General features: G+C 40.8%; 2 protein-coding genes across 2 annotated transcripts in view; one reads left to right on the forward strand and one right to left on the reverse strand.

Moving 5' to 3' along the window:
* Window positions 1–14201, forward strand: part of avl9 (AVL9 homolog (S. cerevisiase)) — a 71119-nt gene extending 56918 nt beyond the window's left edge. The window contains exons 13-16 of the mRNA XM_055634638.1: window positions 1069–1186; window positions 3542–3595; window positions 11568–11656; window positions 12607–14201. Coding sequence (XP_055490613.1) covers window positions 1069–1186; window positions 3542–3595; window positions 11568–11656; window positions 12607–12722 — 377 coding nt within the window. The 3' untranslated portion in view covers window positions 12723–14201. The remainder of the gene's footprint in view (window positions 1–1068; window positions 1187–3541; window positions 3596–11567; window positions 11657–12606) is intronic.
* A 700-nt stretch (window positions 14202–14901) lies between these two features.
* Window positions 14902–23689, reverse strand: LOC129696589 (kelch repeat and BTB domain-containing protein 2-like). The gene is made up of 3 exons (XM_055634639.1): window positions 23189–23689; window positions 21092–21257; window positions 14902–17392 (listed from the first exon to the last, which is right to left on the reverse strand). The coding sequence occupies exons 1-3, from the start codon at window positions 23356–23358 to the stop codon at window positions 15854–15856; spliced, it is 1875 nt and encodes a 624-aa protein (XP_055490614.1). The 5' UTR covers window positions 23359–23689; the 3' UTR covers window positions 14902–15853.
* Between the last annotated feature and the right edge of the window lie 1028 nt (window positions 23690–24717).

Raw genomic sequence — 24717 nt, forward strand, 5'->3', positions numbered from 1 at the left:
CCCATCTTGTTTTTTGGCGCGGTCGGGGCAATCAAAACTTCCACAGTCGGGGCGATCGAAGCTCCCGCATTGGGGCGATGGAAACTCCCGCATTGGGAGTGATCGCAAAGCTCCTGCAGTTGGAGCTCCCGCAGTCGATCCCTAACAAAGGGACGCCAGATCCACGATATTAAAGCCATAGTGCAGACGGAGATACGATGAAAAAGTCACATCTCTGTTGAGGAAAGAGATTAAAAAAAGGTTTCTCCGAACCCCACCCCCACATAATACAAAAACTAAAGGCACACTAAAACATACAAGTAAACACAGACCAAAACAGCAAAAAAAGAAAAAGACAAGACAAGTTGGTGCGGCTGCCATGTACAATGGCTGCGCTGATGATTACTTAGGCAGCATGGAATACAAGGGCGATTTTATTCGTGCGATTGAAGGTAAATTGCAAATAGCCATATGGGATTGTAAAGTTGAAGATACAGAGAAAAAAATAAAAGAATGTGTGTGGCAAAATTGATGAAGGATGAAATAAATAAAACCAGAGGGGGGGAGAGAAAGGAAACAAGGGGCCAAGATATTTTAATGTAGATGCAAATGTGAATTGTTCAAAGGGCAGAGAAGGAGAATTATTTTGTGTTCAAGACAATTGTTTTGAGGAATAGTTTCTGGACTCAGTGGGAATGAGCCTTTGCTGGAACTAGTTCCAGTGAATGAGCTACAAATGTTTGTGCACACACAGAGCATCGGGACTGCATTGCCTAACAGGTAGGTGAGGAACTTGTGGCTTTCAAAGAGAAATAGAATCTGATCTTGAAGGGAAATAAATCTCTCTGATGTGGGAAACGGATATGGTAGTGGGACCTGTCTATATTGCTCTTGCCGTGAACAGTACTGACTGGTCAAGTGTTTGATTGTTATATATATATATTCCAGATTGCCTTTTCATTGCTATCTTCACTCTATCAGCTTTGAATTAATGATATGTAATTAATATTCATCTATTCATCAGAATAATTGGCTGAACACCATTAACAGTTAAAGCAATATACCTATATGGCTTTTCTTTTTCATCAGATAATGAGAAAATGTTGGCAGACTATGGCCTTCTCTTTGTTACCGCCTGGAAGAATACACACAACTTTAGGGTGTGGCATAGCAACAAACATCCTGCTTTTGCACAAATTAATTCTGGGTGAGCTGGTCTTAATTCATTACTTAATCTATTCAGACACTGGTGAGGATTATGAGTAGATATAACACACTTTGGTTATTCATTTTGTTTCAAGGTTTGTATGTCTAATAATAGTGAGTGAAGTTAAAATTTTGTTTCATCTTATCAGTTTTGCTTACTTAGCATTTGAGTTTGACAGCATTGGGTCTCTGCTCGCTGGAGTTTAGGTTAAGAGGAGACCTCATTGAAACTTACAGAATAATGAAAGGCGTCGAGTCGAGTGTTTTATTGTAATATGTCCCAGATAGAACAATGAAATTCTTACTGTTGCAGCATGATATGACAAACGAGAGAGAGAAGAGAAAAGCTCAGTGTGTAAATATATTCAAAACACAGCCATAATATATATATCTATATTACTAAAATTCTGATCTTGACAACTTCCTGTTCTGTATATTGATTTTAGAAAAAACGCTGCCCTCTGGAAACCAGGGTGTGTGTGTGTGGGTGTCTCTCTCTCTCTCTCTCTCTCTCTCTCTCTCTCTCTCTCTCAAACAGAAGAGTGCAATAATAATAGTCTATTGTGGTCCAGAGCCTGTAGAAGTTCAAGAGAATCCTCTTTGACATACCGAATCTCTGTAACCTTCTCAGGAAGTAGAGGCGCTGATGTGCTTTCCTTATAATTGCATCAGTGTGCTGGGTCCAGGAAAGATCTTCGAAAATATGCACGCCCAGGAATTTGAAGTTTTTGGCACTCTTCACCATCGTCCCATTGATATAAACAGGATTGTGGGTCCTTATCCTTTCTCTTCCAAAGACCACAATCAGTTCCTTGGGTTTACCGATATTGAGAGCCAGGTACCTACAGGTAGAAGGTACTTGAGCCTGAGGACTGCAACGTCCAGGTTCAGGAATAGCCGCTTCCCCACAGCCATCAGTCTATTAAACTCAATTGAAACAAAACTCTGAACGTTAATAGACCATTACGTGTTTATTTGCACTTTATTTGTTTATTTATTCATGTGTATATATATATATATATATATATATCAAAATGGTATATGGACACACTAATCTGTTCTGTATTCATGCCTACTATATTCTGTTTGCTGAAGCAAAGCAAGAATTTCATTGTCCTATCTGGGACACATGACAATAAACTCTCTTGAGTCTCGAATCTTGAGGTTGTTGTGCTGGCACCATTTGGTCAATCGGTCGATCTCACTTCTGTACTCTTCATCACAATTTGTAATTCATCCCTCAACGGTGGTGTAGTTCGGCGAACATGACGATGGAGTTCACACTATGTCTGGCTACACAGTCATGAGTATAGAGTGAGTAGAGCAGGGAGCTCCCGTACTGATTGTTAATGAGGGTGATTCCTGCCAATTCGAACAGTCTGTGGATGAGGAAGTTGAGGATCCAATTGCAGAGGGATGCGCAGAGACACAGTTCCGTGAGCTTGGACGGGATGATGGTATTGAACACCAAGCTGTAGTCAATAAAATATAGCCGGAAATGTAAGTGTTTTTATTGTCCAAGTGGTCCAGTGCGGAGTGGCGAGCCAGTGAGATCGCATCCTCTGTTGACCTGTTGTGACGGTAGGCAAACTGTAGTGGGTCGAGGTTCGTGAGGTAGGAGTTGATATGCGCCATAACAAACCTCTCAAAGCACTGTGTGGATGTGGCAGAGTGTGCATGTGGCAGTGTATGAAGCAGAGTGGATGTGGAAAGGATGTTTCCACTGCTGAGAGAGTCTGGGACCAGAGGTCATAACATCAGAATTAAAGGGTGCCCTTTTAGAAAGGAGATGACGAGGAACTTCTTTGGTCAGAAGGTAGTTAATCTGTGGAACTCATTGCCACAGAGGGCTGTGGAGGCCAAATCAGTGGATATGTATAAGGCAGAGATAGACAAATTCTTGATTAGAACGGGTGTCAAGTGTTATGAGGAGAAGGCAGGAAAATGGGATTAATAGGCTGAGAGAGATCAGCCATGATTAAATGGTCGAATAGACGCAATGGGCTGAATGGCCTAATTCTACTACTATGACGTGAACTTAAAACCTGCAATAGGCTCTGAAATTAATGAATGTGAATTTAGGTTTTAAATAGTTACATAGATGGAAAGCAGCATTTAATAAATACATTTAATATGAATTATTTGCTGGTGTAGGAGCCAAATACATATTTCCAAGCATTTTATTCAGTTGCAAGTATAAGATAGGTATGCATCAGATGTTAGGTTTGATAAGAAGCTAATTGTAGAGGTGATTGGTTTTAATTTGTTCAATAAGCATTGATATTAATTAATTGTTGAGCTAAAAACGTATATTGAATCAAAACAGAATTATTAGCATGTTTTTTCTCTTTACCAGACATCCATTTCAGGGCCAGTACAACGTATCAGATGTCAAACTAAGATTGTCACAGTGAGTAGTATAAGAGTTAGGATTTCTATGTTATTCGAACATTTGCCAATGCTGAATTTATTTCGACTTTAAATAATTTTTTTTTAATGTGCCAGTTATGAAGAGAGAAAAATGTTCCTATCTTTTTCATCTTCTTACATAAATTAATAAGGCATCAGGCAAATAAGCAACCATACGGAGATTTTGCTTCACCCAACAACATTCTTGAACTGTTCAAGAAGGAACTGTTCAAGATGTTGTAAAATCGAAGGTAGACAAAATTGATGGAGAAACTCAGCGGGATGCGGCAGCATCTATGGAGCGAAGGATATAGGCAACGTTTCGGCCCGAAACGTTGCCTATTTCCTTCGCTCCATAGATGCTGCCGCACCCGCTGAGTTTCTCCAGCATTTTGTCTACCTAACATTCTTGAACTTTTCCCATATACAGTAGGCTTGTATTAGATATGCATTTCACTGATGATAAAGCTAGACCGGGCAAAATGCTGAAGGGACTCAACGGTTCAGGCAGCATTTGTAGAGGAAATCAGATGGGCAACCCACCATTTGGGTTAGGACACTTCTTCAGACTGATAGTTGAGGAGGGAAAGCTGGAAGAGAGGTGTGGGGGGATTGGACAAAACCTGGTATGTAGGAGGTGGTTGCAGGGGGAGGGTTGGTTGGAAGATGGGTGGAGTAAGTAACAAAGGCTGGATGTGAAAATGAGACAAAGGATATCAGATAGGGAGAAAAGTTGAGTGAAATGTAAAGCCAGAGAGAGGGATGTAGGTGGAAAGGGACAAGAGGGAGAGGAAAAGGGGGGTAAAAGGGGAATGTTAAATCAGATAAACCCCAGAGACGCGATGATTTTTATCCCAGATGATTGAGTTAACCTATGATGGGCTTGTACATGCTGGAGTTCAGAAATATGAGGGGGGGCTTCATTGAAACTTATCAAATAGTGAAATTGCCTGGATTGAGTGGATGTGGATGTGGAGAGGATGATTTCACTCGTAGGAGAGTCTAGGACCAGAGGGCACAGCCAATAGACATTAGGTGCAGTAGTAGGCCATTCGGCCCTTCGAGCGAGCACCGCCATTCAATGTGATCATCCCCAATCAGTACCCCGTTCCTGCCTTCTCCCCATATCCCCTGACTCCGCTATCTTTAAGAGCTCTATCTAGCTCTCTCTTGAAAGTATCCCGAGAACCGGCTTCCACTGCCCTCTGAGGCAGAGAATTCCACAGACCCACAACTCTCTGTGAGAAAAAGTGTTTCCTCATCTCCGTTCCAGCTTGCCGCTTATTCTTAAACAGTGGCCCCTGGTTCTGGACTCCCCCAACATCAGGAACATGTTTCCTGCCTCTAGCATCTCAAGAAGGGTTTCGGCCCGAAACGTTGCCCATTTCCTTCGCTCCATAGATGCTGCTGCACCCGCTGAGTTTCTCCAGCATTTTTGTGTACCTTAATAATGTTATATGTTTCAATAAGATCTCCTCGTATCCTTCTAAACTCCAGAGTATACAAGCCCAGCCGCTCTGTTCTCTCAGCCATCTCCTGCCATCCCGGGAATTAACCTTGTAAACCTACGCTGCACTCCCTCAATAGCAAGAATGTCCTTCCTCAAATTATGGGACCAAAACTGCACACAATACTCCAGGTGTGGTCTCACTACAGCCCTATACAACTGCAGAAGGAACTCTTTGCTCCTATACTCAACTCCTCTTGTTATAAAGGCCAACATGCCATTTGCTTTCTTCACTGCCTGCTTACTTTCATTGACTGATGAACAAGGACCCCCAGATCCCGTTGTACTTCCCCTTTTCCCAACTTGACAACATTTAGATAGTAATCTGCCTTCCTGTTTTTTGCCAAGGTGGATAACCTCACATTTATCCACATTAAACTGCACCTGCCATGCATCTGCCCACTCACCCAACCTGTCCTCACCTGTTACCCTGCATTCTCCTCACAGTTCACACTGCCACCCAGCTTTGTGTCATCTGCAAATTTGCTATTGTTACTATGAATCCCTTCATCTAAATCATTGATGTATATTGTAAATAGCTGCGGTCCCAGCACCGAGCCTTGCGGTACCCCACTAGTCACTGCCTGCCATTCTGACAGGGACCCGTTTATCCCACTCTTTGTTTCCTGTCTGCCAACCAATTTTCTATCTATGTTAACACTCTACCCCCAATACCATGCGCACTAATTTTACGCACTATTTTCCTATGTGGGACCTTATCAAATGCTTTCTGAAAGTCCAGGTACACTACATCCACTGGCCCGCTCTTGTCCATTTTTCTCGTTACATCCTCAAAAAATTCCAGAAGATTAGTCAAGCATGATTTCCCCTTCGTAAATCCATGCTGATTCGGACTGATCCTGTTAATGCTATCCAAATGTGCCGCTATTTCATCTTTTATAATTGACTCCAGCATCTTCCCCACCACTGATGTCAGGCTAACTGCTCTATAATTCCCTGTTTTCTCTCTCCCGCCTTTCTTAAAATGTGGGATAACATTAGCTACCCTCCAATCCACAAGAACTGATCCTGAATCTACGGAACATTGGAAAATTATCACCAATGCATCCACGATTTCTAGAGCCACTTCTTTAAGTACCCTGGGATGCAGACCATCAGGCCCTGGGGATTTATCAGCCTTCAGTCCCATCTGTCTACTCAACACCATTTCCTGCCTAATGTGGATTTCCTTCAGTTCCTCCGTCACCCCAGATCCTCTGGACACTAGTGCATCAGGAAGATTGTTGGTGTTCTCCTCAGACGGATCCAAAGTACCTGTTCAACTCATCTGCCATTTCTTTGTTCCCCATAATACATTCACCTTTTTCACTCTTCAAGGGTCCAACTTTGGTCTTAATTAATTATTTCCTCTTCACATACCTAAAGAAGCTTTTACTATCCTCCTTTATATTATTGGCTAGCTTACCTCAATACCTCATCTTTTCTCCCCGTATTTCCTTTTTAGTTATCTTCTGTTGCTCTTTAAACATTACCGAATCCTCTTGCTTCCTGCTCATCTTTGCTATGTTGTACTTCTTTTATTTTATTTTTACACTGTCCCTGATGTCCCTTGTCAGCCACGGTCGCCCCTATCTCCTCCTGGAATCTTTCCTCTTTGGAATTAACTGATCCTGCACCTTCTGTATTATTCCCAGAAATACCTGCCATTGTTGTTTCACTGTCATCCCTGCTAGGGTATCCTCAGAATAAATGGACGTACCTTTAGAAAGGAGCGTGAGGAATTTCCTTAACCAGAGGGTGGTGAATCTGTGGAATTCATTGCCACAGACTGCATCAGAGGCCAAACCATTGGGTATTTTTAAAGTGGAGATCGACAGGTTTTTGTCAGGGTGTAAAAAGATTGAGGATACTGCTGGTCTGTACCAGCAAGTCCTTTTTCAGCAGCTGCCACACCATCTGGTTGCTGCGGCTGTTGTTGCGACTTGCGTTGCAGCCCATGGTCAACTGTGTTTTCTTTAGGCCACTGACAGGACTAACTTGGTCACCATGGGGCTTCCTCCCTTCTCACCAGGTGCTGCTTCTTCCTGCCGCCTGTCAGTTTGTTCACTCTGCAATATGGGATAAATCCCTTGGGATTTATGGAAAGGTAGGGATGAAATTGCTGTAGGAAGGATGTAAGTAAACGGGAATGGGTGCAGAAAGTATTCGCAAGAATGTTTTCAGGATTGGAGTGATAGGGAGGGACCAGATAGGATGAGGCTTTATTTTCCTTGGAGTGCAGGAATAGACAAAGTGGTGGATCAGTCTTTTTCCCCCCGAGTCGGAAGTCTAAAACTAGAGAGTGTAGGTTTAAGGTGAGAGGGAAAAGATTTAAAGGGGACTGTAGGGGGACTTTTCTCAGAGGCTGGCAGAGTATGTCATGGAGATGAGTAGAATGATACTTGGACATGTACATAAATAAAGCGTTTGGAAGGATATTGGCCAAATCCTGAAAAATGGGACTTGCTCAGAGATGCAGCTTGATTGGCATGGGTTGTGCAAAAGTGCCCATTTACTGGCTGCAGATCTATGAAATATTGAAATATGATTCCCAGAAGCTGGTCTTTAAAAATTCCATGCAATGAAAATATAAAATTTGAAATGGCATTGCGCATAATCAAAGATCTTAAAAGATGTTTAATTTGGTTATGTATACACAGATATTATTCATGAAAACAGTTCTGTTCAATTCATCTAATAGCATATCTGTTTTTCTCTCGCACGTGAAAGAGCGTAACCACTGATGGAATATACGAACTCTAGCCACTGTGGTTGGAAATTGTGCGCACTTTATCAAATTCTGAAGAATGTTTAATAGATTGTGAACGTTTGAATGAAAAAAATTGGTCTTTCTAAATATTACTGATTGCTGCTCATTATGTGCCTGGGTTTCAACAACTAAGTTACAGAGATAGGTTGAATAAGTTAGGTCTTTATTCTCTGGAGCGCAGAAGGTTAAGGGGGGACCTGATAGAGGTCTTTAAAATGATGAGAGGGATAGACAGAGTTGATGTGGACAAGCTTTTCCCTTTGAGAATAGGGAAGATTCAAACAAGAGGACATGACTTCAGAATTAAGGGACAGAAGTTTAGGGGTAATATGAGGGGGAACTTCTTTACGCAGAGAGTGGTGGCGGTGTGGAATGAGCTCCCAGTGGAAGTGGTGGAGGCAGGTTCATTGGTATCATTTAAAAATAAATTGGATAGGCATATGGATGAGAAGGGAATGGAGGGTTATGGTACGAGTGCAGGCAGGTGGGACTAAGGGGGAAAAAAATTTGTTCGGCATGGACTTGTAGGGCCGAGATGGCCTGTTTCCGTGCTGTAATTGTTATATGGTTATATGGTTATATAAGGCGATTAAGACTACTGTTATCATTGGAGTCGGAATCGTGGCTGTTCAATCAAGGGTTTGTATCCTTTAGATCCATCTCACCAAAACTATATGGGGTGGGGGGGGGGGCAACCCCTACAAGCCAATCACAAATATAGATCATATAATACATTTATTGACAGTTCCCTAACCCAATCACAAAGTACTCCATTACATTGTTTCCACTGAAAGTTCTAATTGGAAGACGGTTTACTAAAGTAAAGAAACATTCCCCCAGGTAGTATAAACAATTTGAACAAGGCTCCATACATAAACCAATCACAAGATAACAGCACAAACACTCTGCAACATAATTAACAATACTTTACAACACCCCATACTCTGACCAATCCTAATCATACATTTGCAATCCTGCTCAGCTCTTTCTGCAAAACCTTCATACATATTAACAGTAAGAAGGACATCTGGACTTCATCTTATCCTCAACTTCCTCCCAGGGTCCAGACATCTTGGAGCCATAACTCATAGCCCTGCAACCTTTCACAGAAAGAGGACAAGGAGGCTTTGCAAATGCAGAGATTCTCCATTTTGTGACAAGTTTTACTTGGCCATTATTATCACTGTAAGGCAGCAACTCTACCGTTGCATCATTGTTTGTGATATATATATATGTGTCTCTCTAAATGCAATCTGACCAAATCCCTATACAGCTGCAAGATTATATCCTGATGCTTATATATCTACTATATTATTAAATCTCTGTTCTTGACCGCTTTTGGCCTTCTGTGCTGCAATGCTGAGAGAACGCCGCCACCTACAGCCATCATTTTTGGCCACCTCGCTCAGAGCCCCCCTCCGCCGCATGTGTGCCGAGGATTTTTCCCGTCGATGAAAAATGACAGACATTAATGTTTTTACAAAATTCCCCATTCTCTCTCCTGCCCCTGCTGGAGGGAGGGGAGGGACTATAAAACCAGGAAGTGGTGTACCTCAATCAGTCTCTGCAAGTGGTGTGCCTCAATCAGTCTCTGCAAGTGGTGTGCCTCAATCAGAGCTCTGAATAACACTGAACAAATGTCTCCACAGTTGTGAGTACCCATAATGTGGTTTGAAAATGAAAATATGGTTAGTTTGAGGAAAAAAGCACTACCTGCAAATGGTTGTTTGGGTTGAAGTAAAAAGGCACCCTCTCTCTCTCCCCCTCCTCTCTCTCCCCACCTCTCTCTCTCCCTATCCCTCTCTTTCTCTCTCTCCCCCAGGGAAGGACGTATTGGTGCCTTTGACGAGCTCTGTATCCTTTTTTATCACACCCCCCCATTCCTCTCTCTCTCTCCCCCCTCTCTCTCTCTCTCTTCCCCCCCCCCCCTCTCCCCCCCTCTCTTCCCCCCCCTCTCTTCGCTTCTCCTCCCCCCCTCCCCCTCTCTTCCTCCCCCCCCTCTCTTCTCTTCCCCTTTTCCCACCTCTCTTCCCCCCCCCTCTCTCTTCTCTTTCCCCTTCTCCCCCTCCCTCTCTTCTCCCCCTTTCCTCCCCCCTCTTCCTTCTTCTTCCCCCCTCTCTTCTCTCCCCTCTTTTCCCTCTTTTTTCTCTTCCCCCCCCTTCTCCCCCTCCCCAACCTTTCTCTTCCCCCCCCCTCTTCCCCCCCCCCTCTCTTCCCCCCCCCTCTCTCCCCCCCCCTTCTCTTCCCCCCCCCTCTCTTGCGTCCCCCCCCCTCTCTTTTTCCCCCCCTCTCTTTCCCTCCCCCCCCCCTCTCTTCCCCCCCCCCTCTCTTCCCCCCCCCTCTCTCCCCCCCCCCCCCCCTCTCTAGATGTGACTGCAAGTTGGGGGCTATGCGTCAGTAGATAGGGTGGTTATGGGGTAAAAGGAGCAAATTAATAATATAAAATAATATCAAGGGGGGTAATTAGCGTGAGTGCGGGGGGGGGGATAGTTAGTGTGTGTGACGCTGCATGCCGCCTCCCCCCCACACAACCGCACGTTGGGGGAACAGACCCAACAGGTCTGCACTTGGTCTAGTTTGTAATAGAAATTTACTAAACAGGATAATCAACATCTGTCAACATTTAGGTGAGACAATGAACTGCAGATTCTGGTTTACAATAAAAGATACAAATTGCTGGAGTAACTCCGTGGGTGAGGCAGCATCTCTGGAGGGAAGAAATGGATGGTGTTTCAGGTCGAGACCCTTCTTCAGGCAATATAATAATAATAGTAATATTTAATTTTTATAGTGCTTTTCTAAGACTCAAAGTCGCTTTACAATAGTAACAGACAATAACATTTCTAATATATCAGGAAATCATCGTGCAGCTTTATAGGAATTTGATTAGACTGCATTTAGAGTATTAGGAGGGTGATAGGGGTACTTTTCGTGCGTTGAGTGATTAGGATTTAGAATACACTGCCAGGTAGCTATCAGTTGAGAGGAAGTTCAATAGTTGCTTGCTAAACAAATATAATTGTAATGAAAACCAAAAATTGCAGAAGCTAAAAATCTGAAATACAGAATGTTGGAAAGACAAGTCAGTGATAATGCCCAATATAAACTTAACAAGTAAAACCTCATCTTCTGTTTGGACATAGTTTAGCTTTTTGGACATGGAACAGAATAACTTCACGTATATCCATGTTGTACTTTATCTGCCATACACCCTCACCCAATCTGTTTAAAATAATGTTGGACCCACTTTGCATCCTCCTCAGCACTCACATTCCCACATCACCCAACTCCCGTCCCACGTTTGTATTAACAGCAGACTTGGTTACATGAGGTTCCCTCAATCAAATCATTGGTATCTAGTGAATAATTCAGACTCGAGCTTTGAATGCTCCAGTAACACACAAGCTGAAGATTGCCACAAGGAAACAAAAATATTTGAAATGCAATTGATTCCTCACTATCCACAAATCAAGAAAGCCTTAAATCAAACCAATGTTCAGTCGCTTGCTGATAGACACAAAATGCTGGAGTAACTCAGCGAGACAGGCAACTTCTCTGAAGAGGAATGGGTGACGTTTTGGATCGAGACCCTTCTTCAGACTTGCTGGTCTCTTGCTAGTGGATAAAAGTAGAAAGTGAAATATTAATAATGAAAGTGGCACATTGAATGGTCCTGGATTTTTGTTTTTGCTCTAGTTCTGTCCAGAATAGTGAACGTGGGAAGAAGCTTGGAAATGCAATGATCTCCACGAGCCGCAGTGTGGTGCAGACAGGAAAGGCAGTCAGTAAGTGCATTACTTACGAACCATTATTTTTTATAACTTTGTCATAAGTTTGAGTTGTTGGATAATTTTTCGGTTACAGCCTCATCCTTAACTTGTTATCCTTACGAACTATCCATTTCTTGTGTCTCTAATACTTTCTTCAAGCTTCTCTTGAATATATTGTTACCTGTCAGCTTGTCCCTATTTTCCTCAAACTTGTAGTCGAGTCTCTCCAATCAGATTTCTATTCCTGCCTAAACAGTTAATAGTCTAATCAAATTAAAAATATGACATTCTATATGCTGACCACAATTGGCTTGGTGATGGGATGCAAAGCAGTGGTCAGAGTTATGCAGCGTGGAAACAGGCCCTTCAGCCCAACGTATACCAAGCCAACGAAGATGCCCCTTCAAATTAGTCCCATTAGCTCACACCTGGTCCATATCCCTCTAAAACTTTCCTATCCATGTACCTGTCCAAATGTATTTTTAACAGGTGTTTTGTAACGGTCTCAATTACTTAATGCGACACCATATTATTCCATATACCTGCAGAGGTAGGTAAGGTTCCATAGAGTACATGGGAAAGATTTGTCCCTCACGTTTCTATTAGATTCCCCTCCCCTTAAATCTAACGTTTTCTTACCCGTTAGATTGAAGGGCCTTCATTCTGAGCCATTAACTCTCATCTTTTCATACACCTGCTGGATATTTCCAGAATTTGTGTTTAAGATTTCCAGCACCAGAGGCTCTTTCATTTTCAGTGTCTGAGTGACATGTAATTGATCCAAATACAGAACAGAAAATGCTGGGAACATACAGAATCTTTGGAAAGAGAAATTTAATATTTCGAGTCCCAGACTGATCCCGATGTCTAGGATCTGAAGTTTTTCCATCCATAGGCTGTGTAACCTTTGTGTGCTTTTTAATTAAAACAAAAAAATTAAAAGCAATTATCATTCCTTTTTACAGGTCAATCTGTAGGAGGGGCACTCACTAGTGCCAAATCTGCCATGACCTCGTGGTTTTCCACGTTCAACCAACAATCTGCTGCATCTTTCACTGAAAGACAGACGGGGAAACACTGACAACTTCATATGCAAGGATGATTGCAGGCACTGGGCATTCCAATATTATTCTGCAGAGAGCTGGAACTCGTTGATTTATTAAAAGGCCTGGTTATAATCAGTATATTCCTTATTTCTGGTGCCAGGTAATAATGATCAGACTTATCACTGTTTATCTATTTTGCTTATTACCTCAACTTGAGACAACTTTTCATTATTAGATGCTTGCTGATTTATGTAGAATGTGTATTTTGGCCAATTGACAAAGAAGTTGTATTTCTTACTGTACAACCGTAGAGGCAGTGGATAAATGTATTTGTTAATAGTGTGTGCCTCTGCATCACTTTCATAATCTTTAATTGGGATTAATATTTAAATGGCAAACTTTATATTTTTCTCTTGTTTGCAACAATCGTAAGAAAGTTCCAGTAAATATAATCACTGAAGTAATTAAAACCCATGTTCTTAATTGATTCTACCAAACCGATGCTGTGTACTGACAGGGATGTACATATGTTCATTTTTAAGCAATTGAAATGAAATATTTTAGTGCTTAAATATGGGGAAAAACTGCTTAGATTTGATTAAGTTGTATTTAAATAAAAAGGGAAATAATTCTGGGCTCAAGACCTTCATCTCCCTTCCAAGAATGCCATTACCCTCAAATAGTGAACTGGAGTATTCAGATCATGAAAACTAAACACTTAATATTTATGCTTGTAATGCATTGACCCGTAGGTTTTTGACTAATCAAATATGCAACTGCCTGTAATAACTCATGTATTTTTAAATAACTTGAAAGAAATGCTTGTAAATATAACTTTCCAGTTTTATTTAAATTAACATTTTCTTTGGTGTAAATCATTAAATCTTATTTTCTCATCTAATGCAAATATGGCCTTGCAAATTTTGAAATAATGGCATTGGTGTATGCTGCATTTTAATGCAGAAAACTGCAGGCAGACATTAGTGTCGGTCAGAAAGTTATTTGTGAAAGTATTCTGGACAAAATATAGCACTTGCATATAGTCTCTTTCCCTTTAATAAGGGAAATAGTGAAGTTTACATTCCTAGCCGCATTCTGCATCAGTTTTGATTAAAAAGGGGGAGAAGATAATGTACTGGTTTTACAGTGGTATGGTACACAATGTTATAATTTGAATTCAAATGTTTTTGGAATCAGTCAAGACATTTTTTTGTGAGGGGTGCAAGCTCTTCTCATACAAAATGGATCTATCTAATTTTATGAAGGTGTAAGTTGGTTACAATAGACTTAATAGATTGTACTTTGCATATTAAGTTTAGTAGTTTTGTCCCTGACAAATTTTCAGATATTTTGTGAAACGTCAGATGTAATTCAAAATTTTGTCACAATTCAATAGAAAATAGCTTTGCACGTTATTTGCTCTATTACAATTTACTGTGAACTTTGTTTTCAGTATGTTAATATCACTTGGTTTTGTTCTGTGATAATTACAAATAAAACCATCTTCAAAGGGATTTTTTCCACAACTGCACCAGTTACTGAATTTAACACTGATATCTCCAGAAACGTTGTCTACTGATCCAACTGCCAATTCACGCTTTTAGTGCAAGGTGTTTGAAAAAGCCATTCATATTTCTTCAATTCCTAATTTAATGGGTACAGTAGAAAAGTGAACACTAAAAATTGTGAAACTAATGTGTAGTGATTCAAATAAGTCTTTAAATTGTACTTCAACTCTGACTTTTGCCTCGTCTCATTATTGTGGTTGATTCTCAGCTGTTAACCGTGCTTGGGGTAATCACATCCTGTGAACCATAGCAGCCAACTTCATATGAATGATATTTTAATAGGGTTTAGTTAAGACAGAGTGACAGGTGCAGAAATCCGGTGAATAATGGCTGCTCAGGGCTCGTGGAGAGTTAATTCAAATGATGCAGTTATATTATGAATTGTATAGCACCTGTTTTTGTTTATGCAATTAATCTGAAAATTGCATTTATGTTACTTAAATTTGGAACATAAAATTCCACCTTCAACCACACCAACTGTCAGCTAATTTTAAAGAGTTGAATATACAAGTAAAATGCTTTATTCATTTTCTGACTTAAATAGATCTTTGTTTTAATAGAGGACTGAAGAGTAGGATAGCGAGATGTGAAATCATACCTGTTGTGGTAACATTTTCATTTTAGGCATCACAAATGAAAACAAATATTTACTTTGTGAAGGTTTTTAATAAATTAAGTTAATTCAAAATACAGTGCCAAAGGAACACAATGTAGCTGAACATGCGAGTAGGGATTTCATGAAGCACCTGTGCTCATGTTAGAATGGAGAGTCCAGCAACTGCTAGTGGTTCCAGGGAGTTATGCCAGAGCAGTGCTGGGTCCGTTCTGCTCTCCTGCACGCAGGATACAGTTCATTCTTGAAACTATTTCACTCAAACCAACTGTATTAAAAACCCAACAGCTAGGTTACCTATACACAATCACACTACAGTAACAGTTGCCTTATTAAATTAATGAAATACAAAATAAAGACCTGGTTGTTACTCACTAAAATTTGTTTTAACAAATGACAATTCAGCAGCAGGAAATTGTAATATGGATGAGCCTATGTTACTTGCAATGTGGAGACACATTAAGTATTGAAGCTCCACAGACCCGCACTACAAGAGACAGGCAGTCATTACACTGCCCACTAACACACCTGGTAAATTACCAGCCGTTTGATAGTTCTATTACCTGGAATATTTGGGAACAGTATGGATACGGGTGTACATGTATCTAATAAATCCAATGTTTCGACTGAACCTGCAGTCAGCCCCCTTGCTCAGCCTATTTTTACTGGGAAGATCTACAATATTTCATGTCTTCAGTCAAATCCAGAGATACGTGTAAGTAAAACAATTTCTTTTGAAAATTAGTCACACTGTAACAATATGATAATCTCTTTAGCAGAACACAGTATCTAGTAGTGGAAGATACTACAACTCATTTCTCAGTTATTTATACAATACTATGCAAACTTAGTGACAAGCTGTGCTAAACATAGGTACAGCTTAATCTGTTAAAATAAACCCCGTCATGACCTGGAAGTTTGATGACATGCACATTGCTGTGCTATGTATGTCCTTGGAATCCATAGCATCTGTGCCCACATCTGGCTAACTATTTAAGGGCAAAGTAACCATCTCGCCATCCAATTCAAACTCATCTGCTCCATCCTGTGAAAATAAAGATGGCGGTGGCTTCCAAAGAGATTCTTCCAGACACGAGGGGTAAAGTTTCCCCATAGTGCACCGAAAATCCTTGCCAAGGTCCCAGAGGACTCGCTCTGAAATGGACTGTCGCAGGATCCATTGGTCCAGCTCCATGTTGTACTGATAGATTGCATACTTGGGTTTTTCATTCATATGAGTGTCTCTCATAAACACACACAAGCGATTCAAGACCACGACTGCCCTTACACATGGGTCAGAGTAACGTTTTGCAGGGATATTAGTTGCTATTTTCCACTCATTTTTGATCACATCATATACTTCAACAGTTACAGAGGAACCATCAACAGTGCTTGAAGGTATTCGGATGCCTGAGTTATTTCCAATATGCAAACCACCAATGTAGAAAATTTTGTCTCCAAATGCTGCAGCTGAGGCAAAACACCTGCTTGTCTGGCGCGCAGCCATTTCAACCCAGGTGTCAGTACGTGGGCAGTAGCAAAATGTTAAATTGTGTGCCATGACATAAATGTAGTCCTCCACAGCCACTGCTGCATTCCACTGCCAAGCACAAGGCAAGGGATTTACTAAAGTCCATTCATCTGCTTCAGAATCATACCTTTCCACGGTCCGTTTGTTCATTTCCCCAGTAACATTGTCCCCTCCAATTGCATAGATATATCCCTCACAACAAACCAATGAAGGTCGATTGCGAGCACACAACATTGGAGTCTTAGGAACCCATATGTTCAGCTGAGCATCAAACAAGTAGAAACAATTCACCGGTCTATATGCAGCCTGTAGTTTACTTGCTTTACTATTATTGGTGATAGACGTTTTCAAAGGCACCTGTCCACCTGCAATGTAAATGTCATTGTCAGGAGTGACAAGGGTCCCCACTCTCTGTAAATCTCCAGGTGGGTTGCACAGCTTGTACACCTTCTCAGCCTGAGGGCTATAGCAAACAGCACAAAAGGAAGAACGAGGACTTTCACCTGTGACTTCAGTGAATATAAGCATCTCTTCTTTAGTCATACCAAGTCTCGGCTTAAAAAATTTTGGCATAGATTTATACAGTCCTTGCACAACAACAGACTTATCATTAGGTGGCAAGCCTTGGAACCAGGCTCTCCGCGTTACCTCAGAAAGTGCATCAATTCTTATTTGGCCAAGGACCGAAGATAAATATTGGGACCGTAGTTCGGTGTCATATTCAAGCCATACCATAGCAGCTTCACGCACGGTCTCTTCCTTCTCAACATTTAAATTGTCACTGCTCAAGATATCAACCAGTAGATCATGTGACAACTGTAAAAATGCATCTTGATGATAAACAGCAGTGAATTTATGCTCTACCATTCGCTTTGCACTTAATTTGAGCTCCTCACAGCTGTACAAGTCTGCAAAGCTGAGTAATCGAACACAGTTCTCAGCATTGATTTTCTTTATTAAATATTCCCGACAACGTTGAGATACATTTTCTACCTGCACAAAGAAAGACACAATTTAAATTAGTACATGTTTTAGCTTCAACAAACTTTTTAGAATTTGGATGAAAAAAGCTTTACAATTAGGAAATAATAATTGTAAAATATTACTGAGACTCAGTATACTTATTTTATATGTAAAGATAGATTAATGTTTGTCTAAAATCATTAAATAAGTAGAGAGCTGCAGATGACACAAAAACTGCTGATATAATGGACAGTCAGGAAAGTATATCTAAGTTTACAACAGGATCTAGATCAGTTGAGAAAGTGTCAAGGAAGTGCAGAAGGAATTTAACTTGACAGGTGTTGGTATGTCAAACCAAGGCAAGATTTGCATTGTAAATGGCAGAGCCCTGAGTGTTGTAGAACAATCATGGAATTGCAGAGCATGGAAAATGGGCCCTTTCGCCCAACTTGTCCGTGTCAACCAAGATATCCCATCCACTCTAGTCCTATTTGCCTGTTCTTGTCCCATGCCCCTCTACGTCATTCCTATCCATGTTTTTGTCCAAATGTTTATTTTATGTTATTGTATTGCCTCAATTACTTCCTCTGGAAGCTTTTTCCATAAATCCAACATACTTTGTGTTGCTGTTCCTATTAAAGCTTTACCCCCTTGCCTTAAACCTATGCCCTTTAATTCCTGCTTCCCCGTCCCTATAAAAAACAACTGTGTTCGCCCTATCTATCCCCACATGATTTTATATAATTTTTAAGTTTACCCTTCAGCCTCCTGTATCCAAGGAATAAAGTACTAGCCTACCCAACCTCCTTATAGCACGAGTGCTGGCAACATCCACACATATCATCTTTACACTCTTTCCAGCTTATTAGCATATTTCCTAAAGCAGGGAGACCAAAACTGAACACAATATTCCATGTGCAGCGCGGCAAATGTTTTGCACAACTTTAACATAACATCCCGATTGCTGTACTAAGTTCCCGTGACTCATGAAGACCAGCATGCCAAAAGCCTGTTCATCACTCTCTCTCTCTCCAGGTAATGACACATCAGAGAATTGTCTAGTACTCCTAAATCCATTTGCTTTATAACATCCTCCAAGTGAAAGAGCTGATAGTCAAATCAAATATGGTTTACAAAATTTGAAGTCGTTCTTCTACAAAAGCATGGTCTAGTAGAACAAAAGAATGGCTCGGTGCCAAGTCTGAATGACTTTGCAAATTATATGGAACACAATATGGAGGACAAGTTGTCATTTTAATAAAGACATTTAGATGGAATCCTGCAGTGATAATATGTGCTTCTTTCAAGGCCATAAAGAAGCCAAGATTGCAGAAAAATAGCAGACGCTCCAGAGATAAATAATAACTTGTTATTGGATGAGCTTAATTCAGACCCAGCTTTTCCTATATAGTGAAAGGCTACAGAATCTTTCAGTCATGCCATATTCAGACTTGGTAGGAGGGTTTTACTGATAAGAAAAATGTGTAAATGTGCTAACTTTCCTTGTTCTGTGAGTGGAGCCCGAGAAGCAGTGAGCAACGTTTGTGCTCATTGTAGATCTTGCCAATCTCGTCTGACAAATCGATTAAAGATCGCTATGGTTTACGTTTAACAATTTTGTTGCTGTCTGCTTTTTAAGAAACAAACTTTGACATTAGGTCAAATGCTGCTTCACCCAAATGTTCTCAGTATTTCCAATTAGTTGATATACATAGAAAAATAAGGCAACAAAAAGTGGTAAAAGTTTGGAACTGAATATGCAAATCTTAAACGGGATCAACTCCAACTCATCCATGCTTATCCAGGCTAGTCCCATTTGCCCAGATATCACCCACATCCCTCTAAACAATTCTCTTCCATGTACGAGTCCAAATATCTTTTTAACGCAAGTTAGACACAAAAAGCAGGAGTAACTCAGCGAGTCAGACAGCATCTCTGGAGAAAAGGAATAGGTGACATTTAGGATTGAGACCCTTGAGATCCAGATCCAGGGGACACAGTTTAAGAATAAGGGGTAAGCCATTTAGAACGGACACGAGGAAACACTTTTTCGCACAGAGAGTTGTGAGTGTGGAATTCTCTGCCTCAGAGGAGGCAGGTTCTCTGGATGCTTTCAAGAGAGTGCTGGTTAGGGCTCTTAAAGATAGCAGAGTCAGGGGATATGGGGAAAAAGCAGGAACGGGGTACTGATTGTGCCATGATCACATTGAATGGCGGTGATAGCTCGAAGAGCCGAATGGCCTACTCCTGCACCTATTGTCTATTGTGTCTTGACCCGAGACGTCACCTATTTCTTTCCTCCAGAGATGCTGTCTGACTCGCTGATATACTCCAGCGTTTTGTGCCCGTCTTTGGTTTAAACCATCATCCGCAGTTTCTTCCTGTATATCTTTTAAACGTAATTGTACCCACCTCTACTACATTTTCTGACAGCTTATTCCGCATACCCACCATTGTCTGTGGGTTAATAGACGCCTCCTTAAAATCTTTGCCCTCTCATTTTAAAAGCTGTGCCTTCTAGTTTTAGACTCCTTAACTCTGAGGAAAAATATCAACCATTCGCCTTTCAAAAAACCTGTCTACCTATGATGCCACCTTTAAAGAGCCACTTGTACTTCTAGGACCCTCTGGGCTACAACACTCCCGGGACTTTACCATTCACTGCAAATGCCCTGGTTTGACTTCCAAAAATACAACACCGCTCATTTATCTGAATTAAACTCTGCTTGCTATTCTTCAGCCCACTTATCCAGCTGGTCAAGATCCCACTAATTCTTGATAATCTTATTTACTGCCTACGATGCCACAAATTTTAGTGTCCTGTGCAAACTTACAAACGATGCCTTATACATCCACCAATTTTTTGATATAGATGAGAAACAACAATGGCTCCAGCACCGATCCACACCACTAGTTAAGGGCCTCGTCCAAAAAAAACCTTTACCATTCGGTCTATTATGTATCCAATTAGCTCGCTCTCCCTGCATCGCATGTAATCTAACCTTCGAGAGTAACCGACTATATAGAACCGATTCAGAAAAGGTAACGGGTAAATACTTGCTGGGGACTTTGTCCATCTCCGGTGGTTCCACACACAATTGACCGCATTGATTCCCAAGTGGTCCCACTCTCTCTCTCTGGTTACCCTTTTTCCTTTTATGTCCTTATAACATTTATTGGGATTATCTTTCATGCTATCTACCAGAGCTATTTCTTGCCCCCCTTTTGCCCTTCTGATTTCCGTTTTTAGCTTACTTAGTTCCCAAAACACCGCCCGGGATACACTTGATCCCAGCTGCCTATACTTATCCCATGCCTCCTTACTCTTGACCAAAGCATCAATTTCCCTCATCATCCAGGCTTCCTTACCGTTGCCTGCCTTGCCCTTCACTGTAACAAGGACGTACATGCGTGTCCTGAACTCTTGTCAGCACACTTGTAAAAATATCCCATTTTCACCGACGTTCTTTTTTCATCAATCAACCTACTCCAATCAACTCGATCATGTTCCTGCCTCGTACCCTCAAAGTTGGCCTTGCCCCAATTTAGCATTAACTCTAGCCTTACTCCTCTGGACCAGCTGCCCATGCTGGTCCTCAATATGTCCTCTTAAACCCCCCCCCCCCCCCCCATTATCCATATCACCCATTAAATAAATACAAAATTAAAAAATGCTTTAAAAACATGCTAGTAGTGCAAAATTGTCTTCAGTCAACCAAATATTCTTACCTGCAGAAAAGATGATGTCTCATAGAGCTGCTCCACAGTACTGTCATTGATTACCAGGTTACCCGTGTACGCATATCTAATGATTATCTGAAGCGTCGGTGCATGTACATTCTGTAAATGAACATGTGTCTGCTTGCTTTCGCTCAGTCCACTCATAAACATGGCCCTGAAGAAAGATCCACAATAATTTATTGCTTTAAGCACTAAAAGACTAAAGGCAATTGTTAATATAACATTTTTTTTTCTAATTTATTTTCTATTTTATTTTGCTGCTGGCAAACATTAGCAATAACTCAGTGTTCACTGCACTGTTCTTTCCTTCATCATTTGAACATATTAGTTTAAGATCATATGCCAAGTTCTGCAATTAGATTGATTGGGAAAGAGCAGTGAATGCCACCTACATGGATTTTAGTAAGGCATGAGATGCCTCATGGTAGGCTGATCCAGAAGATCAAGATGCATGGGATCTATAATGGCAGTTTGGATTCAAAACCGGCTTACCAATAGAAAACCGAGCATAATGGTGGAAGGGTATTATTCTAGCTCAAGATCTGTGCTGAGACCTGTGTTGCAAACAGCAAGGAAAACTGTCAAAATATGCATAGTGATATAGATCAGTTACAGATATGGCAGAGAAAGGGCTGATCAGTGTTTAATCAAGCAAGTGTGAGGTGTTGGACTTTAGAAGGTTGAATGTAAAGGATTTCTGTACAAAGCCACCTGAAAGTAGCAACACACGTGGATAGTAGTAAAGAAGGCTTATCATATTCTTGCTTCATCCATCAGGGCTTGGAATATAAGAATCAGGAAGTCATGTTGCAGTTTCAAAAAAATGTTGGTTTTGCCACATACAGTATTATGTAGGAAGGTTGTGAAGGCTTTGGAGAGGGTATACAAGAGGTTTACTTGGTTGCTGTCTGGATGATAGGGTATTAGTTATAAGGAGAGGTTGGACAAACTTGGATTCACTGTACATCTATTAGAGGAGGAAATAGTGCAGGAGCTATGTCTGACCATCTGCCTGTACCTACTGATCTGCCCATCGCTTTTCTTGTACAACCAATATTTTTTGAGGATCCAACTCACTTGCAGCAAAGGAGGTCGAGGAGAGTTTTGATTAGATTTGTGCAAGTTCATGACTGGTTCAGAAAAGACAAACAAGTAATTCCCAGTACATGCCGTTCAAGGAACAAGGTGCAGAGATTTAATATTCTAGACAAAAGGTACAGGAGCTTTGAAGAAAAGAAAATCTAATCTTTCTTGCTTTCAAAAAACATTTAAATAATCTATGTTGTGATTCGTTCAATTTAAATTTACGCCACTCTTGCTTCCAAAATGCAACTAACCTGCACGTAAAAAACATGACCTTTGCACCACCTCTCACCCTCTCCCCTCCCCCAGTAACCAAACTTTAGAAGTGGTGCTCAATAACGTTCAGAGTTTTAGAAGCTGAGAAAACAGAATACTATTTTCAAATATTTAAAAGTAAAGTGAAAAAATCTTTCCAAAATTAACAAACTGAATAAAATTCTGCACTAAAGAATGAGCTCATACAAAGTTGATAAATGATTCACCCATACCAAAAGAACACAAAGGATATGGATTTCGTAAATTTCCACTATTAAATCTGATCTACAGCATCAGAGTCTGATAAAATTTGGTCAAATAACTGACTATCGAGCTTAAGTGTTTCCAATTGCAGTGTAAATACTGGGTTAATGGGATTGCATTAATGCAGGACACAGGACATTTACCTATTACACACATGGGGTGCCACAAGCCTTCTTTTCTATGTATACTGCAAGGTCAAGTTTATGATCCAAAAGGGACACTTCCACCCTGAATGCATTTGTTTTTGTAGTGTTTGTAGCTGTGGCAAAATAAAGATTTTTCTGTGTCTGTATCTCGCTGCACTTTTGCATATGTTAATAAACTAAATTTGACTTTAATTGCATATTAAATGATTAAAGCAATCATTTTGGCCACCCCAGGTCACATGAAGTTTTAAAATCTAATATACATCGCCATTCCTCTGTGCAGCAAGTGCTCAATTGAGCCATACAAGACAGGGAAAATAAAAGATCTCTAACTTACCTGAAATAGGCGCTACATGTAGCAAGAACCATCTTATGGCACGGGAATTCAGTGCTCTCCGCAATTAGAACAATGTCAGTCAATAGCTGCTGATCATAAAAACACTTAAGCTGCTCCAGCAAAGATACAGCATATTCAGTATTGATCTGCCTCTCTTCCTTATTGGACATGATTGCATTTCATTAATGAGAAACTCCAGATAATTTGATGAAAGCTCTCTAACAGTTTGAAAAAGTTATTTTTCAGATCAACCAATGAGCACTAATTTAATATATTACTCTTGGAAGTTGTACAATGACTAACAGACATAAGAGAGCAGAATTTTCCAGATGTTGAAACAGCACTGGGTCACTTCAAATTTTATACTCCAGATGTTTATGGCGAGTTGCAGCATTTCCATTGAGGCAAATTGCGTCACATGTATATTTCTGAGGTAGCATAAATCAAGCACACAAGCGATCCAGGTGCTAAACAATATCAGTGCCTAGACAAAAAGAAAAAATATTAGAAATTATTACAGGCAGTTTTCAAACAACAAATAAGTTATTTGTCAAAATTATGTATTGGAAGATTTAAAATAGAGCCAAGCAATACTCTGGAATATAATTAATTAAAATTTCTTAGTAATTCTTGTCTCCTTGAACTCTGACTAGCTTATAAATCCAAAGCACCACTGTAGTAGTGGCAGCTAGTACAGCTGTTATCTCAACTCTGATATATCCTGATCTGGTATATCCGAGGAAATCGTGAGAAACTAGAGATGAAAATGCAGGAGCCCCGGTTGAAATATACGAGTCGTTCTTAAATACAGGAGAGGTGCCGGAAGACTGGAGGGTGGCAAATGTTGTACCTCTTTTCAAGAAGGGCTGCTGGGAAAATGCTGGGAACTATAGGCTGGTAAGCTTAACATCTGTAGTTGGTAGGTTAATGGAGAGTATTCTGATGGATAGGATATACAGGTATTTGGATGGGCAAGGGCTGATTAGGGATAGTCAGCATGGTTTTGTATGTGGGAGGTCGTGTCTCACAAATCTGATTGATTTTTTGAAGACTTGACCAAAAAGATTGATGAGGGCAGAGCTGTAGATGTGTAACAGACTTCAGTAAGGCGTTCAACAAGGTAGACTGCTCTGGAAGGTTAGATCGCATGGTATCGAAGGAGAGATAGCTGAATGGGTAGCAAATTGGCTCCATGGAAGGAAGCAGAGGGTGATGGTGGAAGGAATGTTGCAGGAATATTGTGTTCAGTTCTGGGTACCATTTTATAGGAAAGATATTGTCAAGCCTGAAAGGGTTCAGAAAAGATTTACAAGGATGTTGCCAGGACTGGAGGGTGTGCGCTGTAGGTAGAGGTTGAGTAGGCTGGGTCTCTATTCCATGGAGTGCAGCAGGAAGAGGGGAGATCATGTAGAGGTATACAAAAACATGAGAGGAATCGATCAGGTAGATGCACAGTCTTTTGCCCAGAGTAGGGGAATCGAGGACCAGAGGACATAGGATCAAGGGGACGGGGAAAATAATTAATAGGA

Source organism: Leucoraja erinacea, chromosome 4 (assembly GCF_028641065.1).
Source record: "Leucoraja erinacea ecotype New England chromosome 4, Leri_hhj_1, whole genome shotgun sequence".
NCBI classification, from domain to species: Eukaryota; Metazoa; Chordata; class Chondrichthyes; order Rajiformes; family Rajidae; genus Leucoraja; species Leucoraja erinaceus.

Excerpts from the sequence above, each read along its gene's own strand:
- LOC129696589 (XM_055634639.1), bottom strand. The coding sequence starts at position 23,358 with ATGTCCAATAAGGAAGAGAGGCAGATCAATACTGAATATGCTGTATCT. Across the intron at positions 21,258-23,188 it reads ACATGTAGCGCCTATTTCAG|GGCCATGTTTATGAGTGGAC; the intron begins GTAAGTTAGAGA and ends ATCTTTCTTCAG. Across the intron at positions 17,393-21,091 it reads AGACATCATCTTTTCTGCAG|GTAGAAAATGTATCTCAACG; the intron begins GTAAGAATATTT and ends TTCTTTGTGCAG.